This window comes from Centruroides sculpturatus, unplaced genomic scaffold (assembly GCF_000671375.1).
Source record: "Centruroides sculpturatus isolate CEXI.00-Female unplaced genomic scaffold, Cexi_2.0 scaffold82, whole genome shotgun sequence".
Classification (NCBI taxonomy): domain Eukaryota; kingdom Metazoa; phylum Arthropoda; class Arachnida; order Scorpiones; family Buthidae; genus Centruroides; species Centruroides sculpturatus.
Window position 1 is genome coordinate 1 of NW_019384498.1, and position 25,560 is coordinate 25,560.

Sequence of the window (25,560 nt, forward strand, 5' to 3'; positions counted from 1 at the left end):
GTCATAGCAATTACTTTGAAGTCTCCACATATTTTCCATTTGTATTCATTGTATTGTAATGAATTTATCATCCTTCATAAGAATTTGTAGTTCTCTTTAGTCAAGCTGGCATAAGTAACTGGAACAGAGGGCATTTTATTTCAATTGTGGAGAAAAACACCCTTGAGACTTATTTTCAATGCATCTATAAAAAGTCTCCACTCCTGTGAACTGTAGGTGAAGTTCAGCACCTTCATTAGGCCAGCAACATCATTGTCACGTTCGATTATTACTGCATGCAGCAACATACACATATTTCTCTATAACGTCTGTGTTTGCCATGAACTGTGAATATATACATATATATATATACACGTTACACAAAAAGTACCCCTGACAACAAAATTCTGTTTCCAGTTTTGAATTTCCCATGATAAATTGGTTTAGAATCACACATTTTAATATCAGAAATAGAACCCTTGTCAAACAGTGTAATCAATACGTAGCTTATTTGTGCCAGGACTCTGAAAATTCTTTACTTGTCAGAACCTGTAATATATGGAATAATTGTGCTTACGCTGTCTTAATTTTTAACCATGCCTAGTAGCTTCAATAAATGCGTAACGCGCAGATTGTGCAAATTGGGCAAAGATACAAACGAGTATAAAATCTGCAAGTATGAAGTTTTACTTCATAAACCTGATTATTAAAGCCAAACGAATTGCCGAATTATTGAACTATAAGCTTGATGCTGCTATTAAAGCAGCCTTGGTAGACAAATCAAAAATACTAGAGAGCAAAAGAAGTACTACAATCTCAAAAACAAACTCGAAATCTTCCAGGCTACAGGTGAAAAAACACATAATATCTGTCTTCTCTTAAATGCATTAAACACGATTCCAATCACATCAATTGAATCGGAAAGGGCATTCTCGGTGGCAAGANACACGTGCGCACCCTGCTGTATGTAAACAGAGAGGTCAGGTCTCGTGCTGACGTCACTAACTTGGCATTCCTGGCTAACATTGTAGAATAGGGATCTGGCTATCCTTTTAGTATATAGTCCTTGGGGCAAGATAAGTGTTTTATTAGAGACGAGAGGATTGAAAGAGCAAAATCAAATTTAACAATTTATGCGCTATATCAAATATGAGAAAGATGAATTGGAATTGGAATTAGAACTTTAAAAGAAATTTGTAAAATATTTAAATTTTTTCATAAGTATTTATTTTAAGTACGAAAATATATTTAAAGATTACATTTATTTTTTCAGAAAGTATATGTTCAATCGTTTTTTTATTTTAATTTTACTTATTTTGTAAAGTTTAATAGCAAAAATAATTTATACCACATTTAAAAAAAATTTAAATAGTAAAAGTTTTATAAATTTAACAAAAAATATTTTTATTTTCGTTTTTAATTAAATCGAGATTTGTACGGTAGGTAGCGATGTGTTCATCTTAGCAACGGAAGGCAACGAGCACCGGGTAAACATGTCGGACGCAGACGATGATTTTATATGTGATGATGAAGAGGATTACGGTTTGGTATGTCGTAATAAATATCGTATTTCCGTACAAAAATACACATATGGATCTATGCTACTTATGTACACGTAACGTCAAACATAATATATTTAAGGAATATGTATTGTTCAATGTTTTTTGCTAAGCCTATTTAACTCTTCGTAGGTAATCTACAGATTTTAATTTTCTCCAATATAATTCACGTATCTGATAAGGATGTTGTTTATCAAAAATTATGAACGCCTTCCTTATTATTTTTGTAATAAAATTACAAAAAAATGCTTGACAAAAGTAATAAATCTGTGATTTCTTCTTACTTTCATCGTTCAACAAATAACAATTAGATTAAGTATTTATAAAACACTTTAATTGTTACATTCAAGTGATATAAACTTAAAACACTTACTGTTATATTACTGTAGATCAAACTTACATCATAATATATTCATTTTGATACTGGTAGAAAGTTATCATTTTAATCAATTAATAACTTGTCAGTTTATAAAAAGATATAAAAATTACATACTTGAAACATAATCAATTGTTTAATATTGTGTTCGATTTCAATTATATTGTAAAATTACTAGAACATATAAATACCGTATTTACTCGTGTATAAGACAAGGTTTTTATTCATTTTTCACTGCTTCAAAAATCTAGATCGTCCTATACGTAAGTAAATATGGTATATCTTTAAAAATTTTCTAAATATATATATAAAAAATTATTATTTGTTTGTTCTGATTTAAATCAGAATTAACAAAGTTTTTTGTAGACTTTATTCTTGGAGTTTTATAGTTCAATTTTCTTACATGTNGAAAGTTATCATTTTAATCAATTAATAACTTGTCAGTTTATAAAAAGATATAAAAATTACATACAACATAATCAATTGTTTAATATTGTGTTCGATTTCAATTATATTGTAAAATTACTAGAACATATAAATACCGTATTTACTCGTGTATAAGACGAGGTTTTTTTTTTTTTAATTCATTTTTCATTGCTTTGAAATCCTAGATTGTCCTATGCATGCGAGCGATGGATTCTTTGCATTTTTGTGAACCATGTATTTTCTTTTTTTTACCGGATGCTCACCCTCTGGTGTTTAATAATTTTTATCTGGGTCGTTTGAATCGTTCTTGTGTATTGCTGGAAGTAAAAATGAATACCATTAGGAAAAGCAAAGCTTTTGAATTGAATTCCAAATTGAAATTAAAAAATCACACTGGAGTCCAATATAAGTTTTAATCCATTGCCACGTGAAAACGGATGATTATTCAAAAATCAAAATTTGGAAAAACTCGTAAGTGTAATCGACGGAGAGTGGATTTGACTGTTAAGAATTGGCAAAAAAAGATTCTCCATTGTCTGGCTTTATACAAACAAATTTTGTTGTTGATTTTACGAGATTTTTTCCTTAAAGATCAAAATACTAGTAATTTTTGTGGGACAATGTGTGCATTTATGTGCATTTGATATTTTATTTGTGATTAAATGAAATAAAATTAAACTGTATTAATAAATCTAATTTTCTTTATTTTGATCTTTAAAGTCACACCTTGTCCTCTATGCTAGATCGTCCTATACGTAAGTAAATATGGTATATCTTTAAAAATTTTCTAAATATATATATAAAAAATTATTATTTGTTTGTTCTGATTTAAATCAGAATTAACAAAGTTTTTTGTAGACTTTATTCTTGGAGTTTTATAGTTCAATTTTCTTACATGTTAACAATATTTGATTAAGTTTTATATCTTATATGTTGTTTAACGTGTCATACTAAATGTTGGCTTGATTTGCTTTTAAATTGGATAAATCTCTAAATATCATCAAATAAAATGTTTAAGAATGTTTTCAATATTTATGGCTTTTCAAATAAAGTTAATTAATATCAAAAGTAACTTTATTAATATTAAAGGTGTTTTGACAATGAATTATCATATTGTCAATTTTTCTGATTGATGATTAGTTCACAAGCTGTGTCAGCAGCATTTTTTTTTTCTTGTTTAGAATAAACTACTCCATAAGAAAATTTAAAAATTTTATTTTATTTTTACAGTGACAGTAAGTAAACATTTTATATTTATTACACACTGATTTTTTAAAAGTGAAATTTTGAAGCTCTGTTTATTTTTAAAAATTTAATTACTGATCATATTCAGACATAGCATATGTAAGTTGATAATCTTACACAGCATCATTAAAAGCGAAAACTAAACACGTGCGCACCCTGCTGTATGTAAACAGAGAGGTCAGGTCTCGTNTTTTATATAAAACTTATATTATTAATCTATTCAATATATTTGTCTAATTCAAAAAAACTAAATGGATTTTTGCATTTGAATAACAGTACATTATAGTACTATATTATTTTATACAAACATATAAAAGTAAATAGTACTTTTTATTGAGATTTTCTTATTAAATCCTCTACTTTCATTTTCATTCATTTAAACAAATTCTTATAAAGAAAAATTTAAGTTCTGTTTGAATGTAAGATCTTAAATTTTTGAATAATAATGTAATATTTTGTGTACATTCATACATACACAAATCTATAATTTTAACTTAAAATGCTCTTATAAAAGAGTAACTTATATATCACTTGATTTATGATATAAAATAGCATGTAAATTTTTAAATAAATATAAAAATTTGGTAATAATATATATTAATAAAATAAATGATTATACAAGCATAAAAACAAACTAAATGAAAATATAACTGAAATAAATTAAGCAAATAAATAAATTAAATAAAAAACATACAGTACAAAATTAATAAATTATTTATATACAAAATCCTAAAAGTTTAATTAAACATATATTTAAATGTGTAGAAGTTCTATTAGTTTTTGACAAATAAAATTGAAAATAACATATCACTATAGTCAGAGAAATCTATGATCCATTATCTAATGTTATAAAGTGTTATTTTTATAGTAATTAGAAAATGGATTATATTAACTTAGTATAATATTACCATATATAGGATATAACATTTACAGTGAAAAACTGTAACAAAAAAAAATGCTTTCTCTAGTAGTATTCTTTTTACTAATTAATTACAAGTAACATAATTGTAGTTTTTCTTTGTTTTCTTGTATTCTTATATTAATATTTGCTGTATTTTCTAAGGAAATATATCAAAAGAATTTTCAGTTTACAAAAGAATATTTTCAATTTAAACTTGATCGTAAGGTAAAAATTCAATTAATCGTATAGTTTTATAATTTTATACAGTATATTTATTTAGATCAGTGTTTCTCAACCTGTAACGAATCGTCACCCCTCTCAACGTAGTATCGCCCCCTTCAATAAAACCGTTATGTAGTATCGCCCCCTTCACTTCAAAATTTCGATGCCGAGGGCCAAGGCTAACACCATATTCATACTGCATTGAATAGAATAATGACTAGTATAATGTTAATTGTTTAATTATTGTACGATATAATGAATAAAATATCTAATTATTCTTAATATAATGTTTTACTATATCGCCCAGAAAATTGTTTTTCGCCCCCAAAATATAAATTGTTACAAATCGCCCCCTCAACATGGAAAATCGCCCACATGGGGGCGATATCGCCCCCGTTGAGAAACACTGATTTAGATTTTTCTGTCGAGCACTTACATTTACCTAATGTTTCTTTTAAGATATATGTTTTTTGTATTCAAATAATAATTTCATTTTTCATTTTAGAACTTCTGTATAGAATACTCTCATTCATCATTTACATCCTCAAGTTTTAATCTATAAATTTTCAAAAGAAAACAATTCTGTTTGAATTGCTTTCTTTGTTAATTTTATATATNAAAAGTGAATTATACAAAATTCATAATGTAAGATAAGCATAAGATTAGAAGAAAAAAATTATTAAAATAAACAAAAACTTATAAACAAACAAAATAATAATAAAATGAAATTACTGTTTATGTGAAAGAAAAAACTATATATATATATATATATATATATAGTTTTTTCTTTCACATAAACAGTAATTTCATTTTATTATTATTTTGTTTGTTTATAAGTTTTTGTTTATTTTAATAATTTTTTTCTTCTAATCTTATGCTTATCTTACATTATGAATTTTGTATAATTCACTTTTACCATGTGTTTTATGTACAGTACATAATTATATATTACTATCACTCTTTTTCTGGTTTTGTTCATTTTGATTGTTATCCTAATATTTGTGTTTTATTCTGTAAATAATAGAGTAATTTCCCTTTTCGTCATTTCTAGCCATAATTTACCTAGTAGAATATTTTAAATATTTCCTATATTCTATAACAAAAGAAAACGATGGAAGAAATTGTGATTTTAGTATCCTTTCTCACTGAATTGTACAATAAATAGAATCATTTCTTTCTACAGATTTGATAGGCTATTTGGATATAAGATATAATCTGTACTTGAATAGTAAGAATATTTTCATGTTCAAATTATGAATAGATGTATGGAAACAATGTATAAAACTTCTGACTCTGGTTCCTGAGTTTTAAATTTCTGACACTCACTCCAATTTCTCAATTTTGAAATCTATAAGTTAGTCTTGAAAGTTCAACATGTGTTACAGATTGAACCTCACTAATTCAGCAAGTTTGGATGCAGACAGGTGTCAGAGTAACTGATTTTCTGAATCAGTGAAGCTTAAGGTAAATGGCAATGTGGTAATATCTGTAACTGTAAAATAGCATCAACCATTATAAAAAAGCTATGGCAAATGTAAACAATATGGGGAATTCTTACTTTTAAATTTATAAAAACATTCTTAGAATACTTTGTATGAAATAATTAATACTAGAGTGTTGCGGTATGTTAGAATCATTATAGAATACTTTGACATTCTAATTTAGAATGATAGAAATTTTTGTTAAATTTTAGTCAGTATGATCTGAAGTTGGTTTATAAGGTAGGCTGAAAATGTTTGTCCATTGATTAAAATATTTGCTGAAAAAGTGGATAAGATTATTATTCTTTGTGTTTTAAAGTTGATAAGTTCAGATACATTTATAAACTATGCTAACTTGTTTCATTATAGGTATTTAAAAATCACAAATTGACTCCTTTTCATATGGGAAAATAATACAAAAAGGAGAACTGTAACCTATAATAGCAATATAGAGCTTGGCAGATTTTTTTAAAATTTGAGATCAGAATTTAACTTTTCTAAACCTATGTTATGTAGCTGTAGGTAATTTTGGATATTTTGATGTTCAGAAACAGATGATTTCACACATTGGCAACATGTATAGCTGGCCAAGAGGTGTTTAAGCAAACTAATGATCAGCAGATTCAAATCATTATCCTAAACCAGGAGTCGGAATTAGCGGCTCGCGAGCCTCATGCGGCTCTTTGCATAGACGTTTGCGGCTCTTCGGACATAAACTCCAATTTCACCTCACCTCATTTCACCGCAGCCTTATAACTTAAGAGTTTATGAGATAGAGTCGTACACCATCCGCACATGACCACACTCGCGTTGATCAATATGTGTCGCATAAGATTGGTAGCATTTGAAGCATATCTATAGATATAACACATTGAATGCATGTCTGTCCATCCGTGTAACGTTACGTCAAAAACGTCCACTAGAGGCGCCCCTATCGTGTGTCGTATTTCGCACGTTTAAAGTAATATGCGGCTCTCTGGTGCTTTTGTTATCCTGTTTTCATGACAATTTGGCTCTTCTCACTTGACAAACTGCCGACCCCTGTCCTAAACCATTGAAGCTGACAGAGTAGTACATCCTGGATTAGTGAAGTTCAACCTGTAGTAATGATATTCATAATAAAATAGGAAATGATACTTAAGATAGTTTCTCACTTCACATAAATCATCAAACTACTTTTTAGACTTATAAGCAGCACTGTAGTCATGCCGGAACATATCAGGATGTTGCCCTGATACTTTTTTAAAGCAGAGCAAAGCCCTTCACCTTGTGAACATCTAGATTTGACTTTAGACTATGTACTTTGGCCAAAAAACTGAGAAAATTACTTCTTGTATAGTTTTTTGTGATGATTACTTATATATAGGTAATTTTTTTGGCCCATTTAAACCATTTTGCAGATATTTCACCACAAAGTTGCACTTTGCCCATACAAAATTTCATAGACAGTGGTGATTCAAACTTGGAGCACCATTTAGTGTCTACCACTTTTAAATTGATAACTTTGTTACTGCTTATAACCTATGTTTATGTCTATATAGTTTAAGTAAAAGTTTAAGTTTATATTGAAGTTATCATCTTTTTACTGTCTCAAACTCTACCAAAATTGCTTCTAATTCTGACTTTACACCCCTGATTAATTAAAAATTTAAATGATTATAACTTTTGATTCTGCTGTTGTTTACCGTAATGTTTCCTGAAGCTTAGGGTCTTTGTGTGTTTTTATAAAGATGCTCTGATTTTTAGTTCATTGTAAAGCTTTTCTTTATTTCATTGTTGTTTTTCTTTTTAGTTTGGTATATAATTTTGTATTTTGCTTTTTGTTGTTTCCAAAAGAGGTTGTTTTATAGTTTATGAATAAAACATAAAAATATAAACATCTTATAAAACCTGTTACATTAAAGCTACAAAGCTACACCAACTGTTGTATAATATAGGACTATATATCGGTGATAATAATTATGAATTACTGATTAATATGACCCTAGAGGGAAGCATTAGGTGCCATCTTGTATTAAATTTAATAATTATAATTTAATTAAATAATTTTAGATTAAATTGTACGAAAACAATTGGCCTGGAGTGGGATTCAACTAGGGTTTCTCATTTCCCGGTCTTTTGCTTGTCCCGGGATAGAATTAATTATTTTTAAGGTATACAAAATATCTTGAAATCAAATGATATAATTATTTTCCATTTTTTAAAGTAATTTTAAAGTTCTGTAACCTCCAAAATCATATTAATAATGCTGTGTAAGGTCTATAGGCCTATAATAAAAATTACCTTTAAATAACGTAGAAATTTTCACAAATAGAAAAAAATTAATTAAAGTTTGCTGGAAACTGCATACAACAACAACAAAAAAAATGTTTTGAATTGAGTTAAAAATTAAAAAAATGAACTTCTAATTTAGAAGGTAATTTTCGTTTTTTAAATAAAATATAATACAAAATATTGCAAACTTTTATAAGATTTTAAAAAGCAAAGATGGTCAATACTCCGATAACTCACTCTAATTCTTATTTTAGTAATGAAAAGTCTTGCCACCGAGAATGCCCTTTCCGATTCAATTGATGTGATTGGAATAGTGTTTAATGCATTTAAGAGAAGACAGATATTATGTGTTTTTTCACCTGTAGCCTGGAAGCTTTCGAGTTCGTTTTCGAGATTGTAGTACTTCTTTCGCTCTCTAGTATTCTTGATTTGTCTACCTTGGCTGCTTTAATAGCGGCATCAAGCTTAGAGCTCGATAATTCGGCAATTCATTTGGCTTTAATAATCAGGTTTATGAAGAAAAACTTCATACTTGCAGACTTTGTACTCGTTTGTATCCTTGCCCAATTTGCACAATCTGGCGTCAGGCATTTATTGAAGCTACTGGGCATGGTTAAAACTCAAGACAGCGTAAGCACAATTATTCCAGATATTACAGGTTCCGACAAGTAAAGAATTTTTATAGTCATGCCACAAATAAGCTATATATTGATTATTGACCATTTGTGACATGCTATAACGAGCAAAAATTTAAAAAAACTAATAGGTAGGTTTAAAATTAATAAATACAAATGTATTCTGGCAGTGAATGAGTTAATTATGCTTTCTATTTGCAAAACTCCTCAACCTTAACACAAAATAAGAAAAAAAGTGAATTTTTAAGAAATTTGCGGGATTTCCTGGGATAAGAAAAATTTCCCGGGATATTTCCTGGGTTAAAAAAACAACCGGGATCCCAGAATCCCATTTGAGAAACCCTAGATTCAACCATGCAATTCCTGCTTGCAGCGTGGATGCATTGCCAATTATGCTACCTGGACCACTGGTCCAATCTCCTCTTCCAGTATATTTAACTTTATGTTATAATCATGCATTCACCATAACCAATGGTGCTGACTGGGAATGCATTTAGCACCCTTGTCCTGTAAACTCCCACACCCAGCCATCACATACCAGGCAAGGCATATATGTACAAATATAAGCATCTTATGAAACTTGATACATTACAATAATTATTATCACCAAGATATAGCTCGATATTATACATCAGTTGGTTTAGCTTTATAAAACAAAAAATTTTGAAATCTGATTTATTTCAAATATTTTTTACTACATTATTTGAAACTATTTTACTTCTTTTTTTAAATATACAATTATATTATAAAACTTAAGAGAATGAAAATAATTATAAAAGTTTAAAATCTAAACAAATGAATAAAGATAATGTATGTATTTGAGTCAGAAATTTTTAAGAATGGATTGACCCCAAATCTCAGGTCCTATTTGTTACTATCTAGCTGTTCCTGTTGTTGGTTTGGCAAAACATGATGGGTATGATTGAAAGATCTTGTTAGTAATTGAAGATAGAAAGAATCTGAAATGAAATAGAAATGAAAAAAATGACTCTCAGAAGATGAAAAAACAGATTTTGAAATTTCATCAGTATACTCAATCTCTGATCTACTAAGCAAATTGAATTTCAAAATAATTTCAGATGTCTTTAATCAACAAAAATTATGATTTTCACCTATAATAATAATAATTTACAATGAAAAACAATTAATATGTATATTAAACTATTGGGTTGTTTGGAAAGTAATTTCGTTTTTTTCCCGTGGAAAAAAAAAACAATATTTTTATAATAAATAAATATTTTATTGAATTATATATCAACCATTTTGGTCAAATACCTGTTGTCATGATTTCACATTCATAAAAGTTTTGATCGTTGCTTACAAAAAAACTGATCCAAGTGATTTTTGACATTGTCATTTCAAGTAAATGTCTTACAGTTAAAAAAAATTTTTATAGACTGGAACAAGTAATAAGCTGAGTGTGCTCAATCTGGCGAATATGGTTGGTGTGATAGCATGTCCCATCTAAGTTATAACAGTTTCTGACTAGTTACCAAACTTGTGTGAAATTTGATATTATCATGGTAAAACACTACACCTGTTTTGTTGATCAATTCTGGCCTCCTTTTCTGTTTGATGATATTACTCAATTTGTTTACTCGATGGCAATACACTTTTGAATCAATTGTTAAATTGTCTGGTAAAAGCTCCAAAAAAAAAAAATTTCCTTAAAATCTCACCAAAGAGAGCATCTCTCTTTAAGAACATGTGGAATCCATATATCAAGCTTTGAAATGAAACCAATTTGTTTCAAGTAATCATAAACAGTTCAATTTGACAAATTTAATCTCTTAGTGATTTCACGTGTTGTTATTTGGCAGTTTGCTTCAATTAGTACCTTTTTTTTGTTTTCATTGGCTTCAACTGGCCATCCAGAATGTGGTGCATCTTCAATATTGAAATTGCCAGAACGAAATTTTGTAAACCAGTTTTGGCACTGTCTTTCTCTCAACACATTTCCATACATGAACCACAATTTTTTTCTTGCTTGAACAGCATTTTGATTTTTTGGTAATAAAAAAGCAAAATATGCCGAAAATGATGCTTTCGATCTTCCATATTTGATGGGACACAAAAAGTAAACAATTGCACAAAATCAAAATTTTTTACAAATAAGCCTTAAAATGCCAGCTGTCAAAATATACTGATAATACGGTTTAGAATGAAAATGGCAGGAAAAATACGACTAATCTGTCAAGTGGTAAAAGAAAATGAAATTTCTTTCCGAACAACCCAATAAAATAAAGATGCAAAAATTATGAAAAATAAAAGATGCAAATATGCAAAAATTAACAATTGCAGTGCACTTTACAGCATTGTATTTGATGTAGTGTATTGTATTTCTACAGCATATAGTTTTATTTGCATTTTTAGAAACTTCACACATCCAAGAAATGGGCAACTGTATAAAAAACAAAGAGAATGGATACCTGTATGTATCACAGGAAGTAGTGTGTTATCCTATGGGTAAAAAAGGAAAATTGCCTGAGGGCATCACTAACAAAGGGCCCCAAATCAATCTTTTATAAACTCATTGCTGTAGTAAGTATATTGAAATTTAAATTTGGTGCTATATCTGGGTCCCTAGATTGTTGCTGTAGTACAGGTGCAGTAAATAACTTTACCCATCAGAGGCCATGTTAAAAAATGAATGAGAATACCAGTGGATTCTCCCAAAAAATTCCTCGATGAAAAATGTCTGAAGTGAACAGTGTATTATATGGGCCCTCTAATTTAAGTCTGTCTGGGTCCCATTAAGCTGTAACTTGCCACTGATCACAGGCATTAGTCAGAAATTGGTTGCTCCCTCTTCCATACATGTGGGTTTTGGATTGAAAGTTTTAACCATCAATTTTAAAATAATTTGTTTATTAGAATTTAATTATTTTCATTGAGATATAATACAATTCAAATATTTTTGAACTGGATAAAAGTCCATCTTCATGGGTAAGAAAACTTTAATATGTAACAAAATATAATTTATTCTGCAAATCAAAAATATTCATATTCTAAAGTTATCAGCAGAATGACTTCTATAGTTCTGCATTTATTCTATATTCTAAAAATTTATATTTTATCTATAATTGTAGCTGTTATAATTAGAATAAATTTAAAGAACTGTCAATTTATTATGAAGAATATACTCCAAGTTACTGAAGAAATAACATATTTCTCTGTAGATTAAGAGTGCATATTCTCTATTTTAGATTTCTGAAAAAAATTATATTCTTGAGTTTGTATTGAAACTGCATTTTCCTATCTGAGAAATGTTTTTAAATTTATCAGTTTAAATCTTTTGCATTTAGTAATGCTTGACTTATAATTTTAGTTTTATATTGTATAATAATATGGAATGATTCAAAAATAAATTTTTACTTTTGAAAACACACAGAATTTTAATTGGAAGATTTACAGAATTAAAGTGTTTGCTTATAGTAAAACTCATCAAGTTTTACCTCAAATAGTTATTTTGGTTCAGTTTAAGCACCATTGATGATACAATAGACATTACATCTGATTGCAATTTCTTGCCAAACTCAAGCAGCTGTAACACTTAAGTTTTGAGCTCAGTGAGATTTGCAGGCAAGGAGGAAATAAACTCTAAATATTTAATGAAAACCCAGAAGAAAAAATTGAGAGGTGTTAAGTTATAAAGTCTGTTTTGAATCACTTTGAATTACAAGTAAAATTAATACTATTATGTTTCCTATTGGTACAGTTTGAATTAATTACTGTATTTGAAAAGTTGAAAAGGCAATGTTAAATGAATACAGTAATTCAAATAAAGTACTATATTATTGTAGAGTTTTGAATTAAATTTTATTTATTGGAAATTTGGGAATTGTATTGAAAAATTTGCAGAAAATTTGTCTAATTTGTGATTATGCAAAATTGTAAAACAGAAAAATGGGATAGTAATGAAGTGTTGAATTAATTGTGAAGTGTTTAATTTAACGCTTATATCGTAAAAGTTTTTTGTAATAAATGATTAGCATGCTGTCCATCACTATATTTGATGTGATTATATGATTGATTAAGTAATGAAGCGCATTCTTTAAATTAAGATTTATAATATTAATTTAAATTAAATTAATATTATAAAATGATTTAAGTAGTTATAATAATATAATTATGTTAGTTGCTGGATAACCATATCATTGAAGTAGTTAAAGTTATCTGCTCTGGGTATTTGGCTTCATATATGGGTTGGGTCCTCAGATATTTTCACAAGTAGTTTGAGCTGGATACATTAGGATCTGTCCCTCACCACCCAGCTGCCTAATTTTAGGACTTGCTGAATCCGTTGTGAACAAGAAAAAAAGACCAAAATATTTATATGAAAATAGATGGATTGTTTTTTTTAAAAGTGTTTTTAAATATGTCCTGATTTAAAGATATTTGATTAATCACATACATTTCAATTTGTAAATAATTGACTATTAATGTTTATAATAATGAACATATTAAAAAATGAATCATTTTAATCTTTTGTTGAGTTTATGTATAAAAAATTGTTTAGAAAATGAAAAGCTGTCCACTCAACTGTATGTTATATTACTTAATAAATTTTTTTATCGTCTAAAATATATATTTAGCTTTGAAAAATGCAATTTATAAATTTTNGTGGAGTTTTTCTGGGTTTTCTTTGCATCTGTAATGCCTAAATAGGGGCCCGTTCCCCCTAAAACTCCTCCTGGAAAGGCATTATTCCCATGCATTTCATTGTTCCTAACATATACACATTCACGGGGCAATAAAGCCAAGTAGCTAGACGCCCAACATGCTTTCCACTGAATCGAACCGTAAACTTGATATTAATATACTATTATTGGGATATACTAATATACTATATTAATAATGTACTTTTTCAACCCCAGTCCCCAATTGATTCAAATAATTGACGCTCTACTGTATATACATATATATGCCTCACCGGAGACAGCTATCGCTGGCTGAGTGCCGCAGAGGAGATGTTCATTAGTGCATTCTTTATTTTATAATTTTGAAAAACTGGAACCATATAAAATAGTGTTGTGTAGATTGTTAATAAGAAATGTAGATAGTATGAGTTCTTGCTGAGAGTTAATTTAAGAACTCGGTTTTGAAAACCATTGTAGAGAATGTAAAATTTGAAAACTTAGTAGAGTAACAATGAAAAGGACTTAAAATGGGAAATAGGTTATTATGTGTTGACTGAATAAAACAAAATCCTATCAAGAAAGGTTTCTGTCTTTCTTTGATAGGATTCAAATAAATATTTAAATGTCAAAGTATGAAAATAAAACAGAAAAATACTTTTAATGAAGTAATAACAAAAATATAAAACTTAATGTACCAGAGGTATGTGGATAATATTATATGGAAAGGAGAAAGGACAGCTGAGATACTTATCAGACAGCTCACTAAGATTAACATTATAAGCGAAACCTAGAATAAATTTGCAGAAATTCAAAGTTCTCTCTGTAGAAAATATGTAGAAATGAAATGTATCCTATATGTCAAAATGTTACCAAAGTTTAGATATTTCTCCCTGTAAGTAACAGTATAGAATTACATAATGTAGAATTTTATCATCCTTACTAATTTGGTTTTGCATATACTGAAAGTCATGAGCAATGATTTTTTATAAGTCACAATCTATTAATTATGAAAAACTAAGAACATTGTCATAATATATAGACTATAGACAGTGCCATGAGCCAGTTATGATGTCATTAGCTTTCATCATGTGACCATAGACAGCCAATACAAAATGGCTGCAACTGATGTTTCGTTTTGCCAACATGCTGTAATTGAATTTCTTGTCAAATCCATCAGTAATCCACCAGAAACATCTGCATGCATATGGAGATGTGTGTATGGGTACCAGTAGTGTTAGAACAGTGTTTCTCAACGGGGGCAATATCACCCCCATGTGGGTGTTTTTCCATGTTGAGGGGTGATTAGTAACAATTTATATTTTGGGGGCGAAAAACAATTTTCTGGGCGATATAGTAAAACATTATATTAAGAATAATTAGATATTTTATTCGTTATATCGTATAATAATTAAACAAATACAGTAGAGCATTGATTGCCCGACCTCCGATTAACTGTCACATCGGTTAACCGACTGTTCTAGTTGACAAATTTCAAATGTTCACTAGTGATGTGGCACTACAATATTTGGCTATGTCTTGGCTACTTTAATATTATTTTTGTTAAATTTTTGCATGTTTTAGCTGCAACATGGCTCAACCATTAAAGGGCGGCCAATATTTAAACGCGACTTAATTTTCTAATTATGAGTGGTTGTTTGTTTTGTGAGCAATAAAATAATTTAAAAATAATTTTTAACGATACGATAGCGATGATTATTATTTTAAAAAAAATTTGTTAGGCTTAACATCGATGAAAATTCAATGCAAAGTTGGTTAATAGCGATATACTAATATACTAATTACATGGGATATACTAATATACTATACTAATAATGTATTTTTTTCATTTTTTTCGGTTATCCGATTTTTCAGTTATCCGACCAACCTGAGTCCCCAATTGAGTCGGATAATTGATGATCTACTATAACATTATACTAGTCACTAGTCTATTCAATGCAGTACGAATTTGGCATTAGTCTTGGTCTTCGGCATCGGAAGTTTGAAGTGAAGGGGGTGATAATAGGTAACGGTTTTATTGAAGGGGCGATACTATGTTGAAAGGGGCGACGATTCGTTAGAGGTTGAGAAACAGTATGTTAGAAGATGGGTGAAGCATTTTAAAGATGGAAAAACAAGCATCAAAGACCAGCCTTATAGTGGCCATTCATGGACCTGCCTCTAATGAATGCAACAAGGAAAGAGTGGATGAAATCATTAAGGAAGACTAATGTGTAACTGTGGAAGATATGGCAGCAAGTCTTTGATTGGGGCACAGTGCAGTCCAGGAGATGATCAAGAGTTTAAGATATCAGAAAGTGTGCATCCACCAGGTTCCCTGTTTATTGAATCGTGACAACAAAATTCAGAGAAAAACCATCGCATAAGAACTTCTTAAGAGATATGGAAATGAAGATGATGTTTTGCTGAGTATGTAACAGGTGATGAAAGCTGGTTCCACCATTATGTATCTGAAACAAAATGACAGAGTATGGAATGGCATAACCTCTATTCTCCAACAAAAATGAAGGCAAAGCTAGTGCCATCAGTGGAAAAGTTTTTTTGGTGTTGTAAAGGAAAACATGCAAGGCCATGCTATGAAACAGTGGAGGACATCAAGAAAGCAATGTGTCAGTTTTTATTGTAGTACAGTACTATCTCGACTTACACTACCCCGACTTATGCAAACCCAGAGTTACGCGATTTTCAAATCTCATCAAGTCGTCTTTTGTTTGAGTGCCACGCAACTATTGATTACTCATTCCTCCCACACTATTGTTCAGCTTACGTGTTCGGACATGTCGTGCAGAATCGACACATAGCTGCAAGTTATTTTGTGTTATTTATTTCTGTATTTGTTATATCTACGGAGACTTGAGAGTCTCCGTAGATATCTATGTGATGATTTCTTGTATCCGTGAATGAATCAAAAGATGAGATAAGATTAACGATAACATTTATTAGCTTACATATATCCGACTTGGATTTTACACAAATTGCGAAATTATACCCCAACTTATGCGAATTCAACTTATGCGGTTATCGCTTGGTCCCACCTATCGCATAAGTTCGGGGTATTACTGTTCTAGAATGGAATTCTCTTATAAAGGAATTTTCAAGCTGGGAAGAATGTATCCAAAATAATGGAGGCTGTATAGAAAAATAAAGAAAAGTCTGAAAAATAATGTGATATATTTGTTTTTCCAAAAATAAATTAATCTGATTTATAAAAAATTGTTGCTTATGACTTTTAGTATGACCCTCATATTTGTTATATTTATTTTTGATTAGTAAAACAGTTTTCAAACATCAAATCAACCAAGTGTCAACCAAACATGTCTGATAAATGTTCTGAAAATTTGTTTCTTCATTATTTGGATTTATATTTGAATGTTGAAATGTTAATTCAAATATTGATAGAATAATAAATCAAAAACAATTGCATGATACTCTTTAGAAACTTTTTATTTTTCATTTCAGTAATGTTTAATTTTAAATAAATGAAGTAAAATTAAAACAAGTTAAAAATATAAAAGTAAATTTTTTTTTGAAAAGTTAACATAAAATTCATTTGTGTAGTAATAAAAATTTATAAGTGATATAATAAATTTTTATTATGTCAATTACAAATTTGCCATTACTAGTTTAGAACATGTTTAATTTAATTAACCCATTGCAGCCTATGATCTGTGAAATTGTATGATGCATTTTAAGTCCATATTTATGAACTAAAAATATATTTTGTCAATCAGTCTCTTCTAAGATATTTATAAAAAAAATACAGTGAATTACTTTCAAAGGTTAGTAACAATGTCTGTAACTTTTATTTGAAATCAACATGGCATCAGGCATACAACAATTTCATGCATTGGATGAGTGTAATTTTAGGTTTTGCATTTTGATTACGTTTTTTTATCATCTTTTTCATGCATATTTATTCCTAAGATCTTAATCATCTGTACGATATACATTTTTCAAGAAAACTTCCCTTTATTTTTCATATTATTGTGATTTATATTTTCAATTTGAAAAATCAAATCACATGTGTTACATGACATTTGTGTTTTGTGTTTACAAACATTAGAGTTTTAGAAGCATTTCTGTTTTGCAACCACTGATTTACAAATAAATATGTTTGTTCCCTTATGGATCTTAGTGGAAGAGTGATCCGTATTGCTTTTTATACATTTTGAGAAACATGAATTAAATAGTTCTTCTACAATTGCAAAAATGTATCTGTTCTAAGAGTTCAAATTTGCACACTTTGTAGAAAAGATTTGTAAAAATCCATTACATGGACACTTCTCAACTTTGTATACATTGTTGTGAAATTATTGCTATTGTTGTGGACATAGATTACTTGCACAGGTAAACCTTTTGTGTTGTCATATCCCCTCTGATAAAAAAGTTTTGGGAATGGTTCATTAAAATGCAATATTTCATCCCCTTTAAAGTAATTCCTTTTCACTGCAATGCACTTATGCTAATGTTTTTTCCAATCCTTGAAACATGCTTTAAAGTTGTTTTCATGAAATCCCTTCAGGACTTGCAGTGAATTTTGTTTATGGCATTAATCACAAAACAGTAACCATGAAGCAGAATTTTTTGTTGATGAAATGGAAAAGTCACATTGTGCTATATCAGATAAATATGGAGCTTGAAGAACTGTATTTGTTGAATTTTTGGCCAAAAATTCACAAACAAAAAGAGCATTTTGAGAAGAGGCTTTATTATAGTGTAAAATCCATGAGTTTTCTTACCACAAATCATATCATTTTCTATAAATTACACAAATGATACAAAATGCTCAAATAATGTTCTTTGTTGACAGTTTAGCCAGTCAGAAGGAATTTGTCATGCACAACATCACAACAAAGAAAACAGTCAACATGACCTAGATTTTTGACTGACTTTGTGGTCTTGCTTTATAATTCACTTGATTGTTGAGCTGTTTTGGTGTCAAAAGCATAGATCCGTGTTTCATCACTGTAATAATGTGTTTTAAGAATGATTTGTCTTGAGAAAGCATTTCCTCAGCCACTTGAATACATTGTTTTTGGAAAAAATTCAATACAGTAGAGCATCGTTTATCCGAAAGCTGGTTATCCAAAACGTCTGTTATCCGAAAGCATTCCAGTCGGCAAATTTAAATTTTCGCTAGTGCTATGACGCTAGCGAATATTTAAATTCGCCGACTGAAATGCCGACTGCAATCTTCGGCTATTTCTTGGGCTACTCAAATATTTTACGTTTTTGATACTAAATTAACATCTGAAGTATAATTTTTTATTGTTTTTATATTTTTCAATATATTTATTTTGTTTGTACAAAATAAAAAAATAATTTTTAACGATACAATAGTCTTCGCTAGGCTTAACATCGACGAAAATTCAACGCGAAGCGACACGCAACGGAGANCGATCCCTCGATCGTTCTCACGATTGACGACCGTGAATCTGTCAATTAGGGCTGGAATGCGACAATTAAATCGTCTCGCACCCCGTTCCTTGGTCACACCGGTCCTATTTACGTAATAAGTCACCGATATATTGACTTTAGCTCGACAGCCGGTTTCCGTCCGAGGGGGAGTGTGTGGTCCCGGCCTCACTGGATGGTCTACCAGAGCATGGTTCATCTTTGACATGTTCTCTGTCTTCCTCGAACATCTTGTACCATTTGAAAACTCTTGTTTTTGATAGACTATCATCACAAAGGCTTTTTGCAACATTTCCAACTTTTTGTACCAGTAATTCTGTTATGAAAACAAAATTTAATGCACATTCTTAATTACATTCAACATTTTTGAAAAATTGCTGGCACAAAAATTCTTTACACACAAAACAAATGTTTATTTGCAAATGAAAACAGACGATGACATACAGATTGCTGCTAGATGTTGATGAAAGTTGTACCGAATGACGAAAAAAATGACAACAGTGCTCTCTTGCACACACTTAGTTTAAATGAACTATTCCTGATACCTTTTGATCACAATAATACGTAAAATCAAAAGTATATAGAATGCATTTTAGACTTGTCATCAATAATGCTAAATACCTTACAACAGTAAACACTCACTTTTTTTATTGTCAATATTAGACTTGCTTGGCAAATATTCTGAGTGGGTGTAACTCAAATCACTTTCACTGTAAGTCAGGACCCAGTATTTAGCACATATTTTCAGAATCAATATATGCTGATTTTTTCTCACGCTGTTTACATGTTCCAAGGTTTCCATTCATGATAAGGATTATTACTCAATTAGATGGACAAGTAGCTTTTTATAATGTGAACTAGGCTAGCCAATTTCATTGTATCTGTAGCAAATTATAACATGAATATACCAGACTCTTGAGTTTAGTTTCTAGACCTCAAAAACCATGACAAAGTGGTTTTTGAGTATTTTTGCCTGTTAGTTAGACATTTCTGTTGTAAATGTCTCATTGATATTGTGTAGTCTCACAAAATGATAAAAAATATAGTATTTCAATTTCAGAAACACTTGTGTGATGCTTTGTTGAAATGTTATGTGACATCATTGCAAAGAGGAAAGCTGTTTCATGATCTTACTGTAGATAATTGCATTGGCTAGTATCTCTGTTAAAACAAATGTTTCTATGTAGGAAAAGCATCATGTGTGTCAAAAGTCTATTGTACAGCTTCTTGATAACAAACACTGAGTTCAGCGTTAACACAATTTTCTTATCATGCAAATACTTTTGATGAGTATAATATTGTTGTCCTCAAGCGAAAAAGAACAAATTTGAAGAAATAGAACATGCAGAGTGTTCCAAGTAGAAAACGGAAAATTTTCTTGGCAATTTTTAAATTATAACGTTCGATAATTCCGTTGGTAACATGCAACAAGCTTTTGCGGGTGTTCGGAAGTTCTTAAATTCACATGACTGGCAGCGCGTGCGTTGAGGAGCGATTATGCTAATTGTACGACTCTTGGTGCGTTTGGTTGTTTAAACGCTGGTATAAAGTAACCCATATTTTGGGCAAGTTGAGGATGGGGACGTTGCATGCATCTGTGGTCATTGTGAACAGCACTTCCCAAATAAATGTAATCCTTCTGTTATTACAGCACTTGAGCAATGCTGTTTTTGACCATAGCGAGTTATAGCCCTGCTGTAGAACTTTTCTGGCAAGCTCTGTGGTTTGTCTTCCTTTGTTTATATCCTCCTGATGTTCTGCGATACGGCAAGTGAACATTCTTGTTGTTGCCCCTATATACCTCTCTGTTATCCCCATTATTTGGATTTTCTAGTTGCACTGTGTATACTCCCGATTTTTCTAAAACGTCAACTTTATCTCGATCATTGCATACGCTCCTGTGTAGGCTGGGTAGGGGAGTTGAAGGAAGGGTAAAGCTGTATTGCTGAAAAATACGGCTAATAAATATGAATTTAACTTTCGAAAGCCCACAAAAGCTTGCTGCACGTTACCAATGGAATTACCAAACGTTATAATTTAAAAATTGCCAAGAAAATTTTCTGTTTTCTACTTGGAACACTCTGCACATTCTATTTCTTCAAATTTGTTCTTTTTTGTCTGAGGACGATGATATTATACTCATCGAAAGTACTTGCAAGATAAGAAAACTGTGTTAATGCTGAACTCGGTGCTTTTTATCAAGAAGCTATACAATTTTGGCATGAGTTTTTATTTATCTATTTCTATAGTCTATTGTAGGTTTATACTTCCAAAGTTTATCAAAAATTATCATTCCTATTTGATTAGAATTATAAACATAATTTATTGACAGTTATAAATATTTAGAGCCAATTGTGATAAATTATGTAAACATTATTCTTTTTTCAATTGTACAGAAATGAAATTATCAGAAGAGTAAAATGAATAGAAATGTTATCTGTTCTTACATTTTCAGTTTTTTGTTGTCTTTAGTACTTGTACTCCAATTTTTAAGTACTAAAGTACTTAAAAATTGGACTTAGTACTTGTAATCCAATTTTTAAGATGTCTCCTCTCAACCCTGTACTTACTACTTTAATGATTTTTCACATTCCTAACTTCTGAAAATATGTAATTAAGAGTCAAATACTTTAGAACAGTGGTCCCCAACCCCCGGGCCGCGGACCGGTACCGGTCCGTGGATCAAACGGTACCGGGCCGCCCAAGGAACATTAAATTACTGGTATTCCATTTTATTTACTATGGTTTGTGCGACTTTTAATGGACGACGGAACAACGGAATAAACTGGACATAAGAAACACACTTCGGGTGTCATTGTCTCCTATTACCCCCAGATGGAACCGTCTTGTTGCAAAGAAACAAGCTCAGGGTTCTCATTGATTTAACGTTCTAGTGAGTTAAAATGTTAAATCACATTATATTCATTTTTTGGTGTAACTATATTTTATTTTGAAAACATGTTTAAAATACAATTAAATTAATTAAAATTATTAAATTAAATCAATCTAAAATATAAACAATCAACGTTCCCCCTCAGTGGGCCGCGGTAAAATATCGAACGTTGACCGGTCCGCGGCGATAAAAAGGTTGGGGACCGCTGCTTTAGAAAACAAAACAATTCAGATAAGTTAAAAATCAAAAGCACACTTGATGCTGATAAGCACTTTGTGATTATCAGCATCAAATGTACAACTGTCTTTTGTCATTAAAATTCTATTTTATTTAACACAAAATATAAGTGCATATGTTGTTTATATTTTGTGGTAAATAAAAAAAATTTTAATGCCAAAAAAGAACAAAAAACTCTAATTACAAAAATTATTGAAGTTTCAAAAATTTTCACTCAAAATATTGTATTTATTAGCAGCAAATGTATTTATGAAAGTATTTTTTCTTTTCTCAAATTAATCAACTTTGAAATGACATAAATGGTTGTTATAAAATGTTTTTAATATCAAGCTAAAAAATTGACAAAAGATCTGTGTCAAATGGCAACTTTGATTTATAGTGAAGGTTAAATTCTTCAAATTTTAAAATATGAAACAAACTTTATTTGCTTGTTTGGTTACTGCAATAATTGATCCATAAACTAGTCATTACAATGAGTTACTAGATAAATTAATATACCTTTTTGTAATAAAAGATTGGATCAAATAAAATATTAAATATCTATATTTATATAACAAAAATAGAATAAAATTAATTAAAATAATAAATGAAAATTAATATATATTAATAATTATACATCAGTAAGAATCCAATTTTCAAAATCACTTAAACAAAAACAGTTGCTAAAAATCAAACATTAAAATTAAAACTGAATAAGAAATGTAATAAATAATAATTAGTGACAAATTGTTATGCATGACTGGCTGATCTTTTCTGTATTTTAGTTCCAAAATTTTTGTACCCCAAAGCTTGACACCTTAGATTGGAACCCAGCAGACCTATTTATAAATCTGGCACTGTTGCAGAGAACCAAACTAAAAGATAATAGTTTTTGTATTATGTATGTTATTTACAGTTTGTATGTTGTTATTCTTCTTAGATCACATTTTAAATTCAATGCATAAGCTGGTTCAAAAATGCATTCTCATGCATTCTTGATTAAAGAAAAATTTTTGTTGGAGTTCTTCAGGTGACTTAAATTGTATGTCCTTCAGAATTAGCACAAAGTTGTGTTGAGAACAAATCACATGGGAAACACTTCTTTTTGATGGAAAAAGGAGGTTTATTTTCTATACTTTACTAAATTTATGAATTTTGGACTTAACTCCCCTCTTTAGTCTTATTTTATTAAATATATTGGCAAAAAAAACTACATAAGAAATTACAGAATGTGTTGAATTATATTTAATGGATTGTTTCTGTGCCCTCAGAGACATCCTGTTTTGTTTGGTTGAAAATAGCATAATGCACTAACACGGGTTGGCAATCTTTCAGCGGTGTTGTGCCAAATGTAAGTTGTAGTGTTATTCTGAGTGCCGACATGATTCTACCAAGTTTATTATATATGTTATCAAAATTAGTCTGGTTATAACGGACTTCAAAAATGTATAATTTTGAAGTTAAGTTGTTAATTGAATTATGTTCTTACATGTGAAGCATTTGCATAACATGTAAATGGCGACAGGGAGCGTAGATGCATGCGCTGTAATGGAAATATACAAACAAGAGATACATTTTTAATGTAACACAGGCTTCACTGAACTATGACTTCCACGTAAATGTGTAATTAATAATTAAAATTATTACATTTCTATTCAATCAGTGTACCACTGAAAATTGTTCCTCGTGCCATGTTTGACACATATGACATAGGTTGCCAATCCCTACACTAACATATACTGGAGATGGCCCACTTGGTTTGTTATAGTTCTATATTTCAATTTAATGGAGGTGTATATACTCGAGGAAAGGGGGTCTGGATGGGCAGTTTGGTTTCAGAGGACCTCTGTGAAATGGTCATCAGACAATTGGTAAGCAAGACCCATTGCCTAGTTCCTCCATAACATTATCCTCTATAAGAGACCAGCAGATGAGCCCGGCATTGCTCAGCCATAAAACAACAACAAAGATTAAGATTATTAGATTATTTCGTACTTCTAATCCTTCTATTCTAGTAGCCTGGGACATCCGTAGTGGGCATTCTTGCAGCCTACTAAAATGCAGCCAAAAATGCAGAAACTGCATCAAATAATAATATACTGAATTTATTGTTAATTTAAATAATAGCTAGGGGCATTCCTATTGGCCATTTTTGGCATATAGTGACAGAAAGAAAGAAAGAAAGAATCCAGTTGTTCAGCTTTATATATATAGATGTATTGATGACATCATCATATTCTGGAGGACAATACCAGATTTAATACATTTTGTCAACTCAGTTAATGACAACCCGTGTAGCCTGTACCTAGAAGTAGAACAACACAGCTCCACATGGATCCACTTCTTGGACATAGATATCAGTGTTGAAGGGTCTGGCATATGCTCGTTGATGTTTCGTAAACCATGTGCAATCTCCACATATATCCTGATTGGATCATGTGATTTGTTCCTGTAGTACAAAATTGCAGCTTTTAGGGCCTTAGTTAGAAGGGCATATATGCATATCTCTACCCCCCAAGCATTGATCGACAAATTAAGACTTATAGAACAGGTAGCCAGGACACACAGTTGCATCAACATTATACAAAGATTGTGTGAACGGTACTGACATACATAGGCAGGGCTCACCCTCCCAACGGACCTGTTGATGGATAAACAAGAGGAGGCACTGGAAGGATCTATCTTACTTTTAACCCACATTTAAAGTCCTTATACACCACAATTGCAAAAAATAGGCAGGTCAATACAGTAGTCTCGAAAACTCTGCCTAATGTGGACCAAAGGGTGGCCGAGTTTGTGAAAATGCCGGGTTATCGGGAATGGGGTTAAAAAAATAAGTATGAGTGTTTTTTCAGAAAATACTGTACAGTCAACCCTCCCTATAACGTGCGTTCCTATAACAGAAATTCCTATAACGTAGCGAAAAAATTGTAGCAACATACGTATAAAGGAGCTCCTAAAACGTCGTCGCCGACTCATTTCGTGACAAGATTGATAGAATCTGGACCAATAGTGGATGAGCAGCCGAACTACTTTCTTCCGCCCTGCGCCACGCTACGGAGTGGCTAAATTGAGTTTGCTATCGTCTGTACAGTATTATATATAAATTATATATAAATTAGATACTGTACATATAATTATATATTAATTATATATAAATTAGGTACTGTATATATAATTATATATTAACTTATTGTAACTTTATTATAATTAAATATATAATTTCCGCCGTCTAGCGTGGCGCCACGCTACGGAGATTTTTACGCTAACTATCGTCTGT

General features: G+C 30.3%; 1 protein-coding gene across 1 annotated transcript in view; it reads left to right on the forward strand.

Annotated features, from left to right (window-relative positions):
• Positions 1-1,426: 1,426 nt before the first annotated feature.
• Positions 1,427-25,560, forward strand: part of LOC111621969 (COP9 signalosome complex subunit 2) — a 72,025-nt gene continuing 47,891 nt past the window's right edge. The window contains exon 1 of the mRNA XM_023364225.1: positions 1,427-1,526. Coding sequence (XP_023219993.1) covers positions 1,473-1,526 — 54 coding nt within the window. The 5' untranslated portion in view covers positions 1,427-1,472. The remainder of the gene's footprint in view (positions 1,527-25,560) is intronic.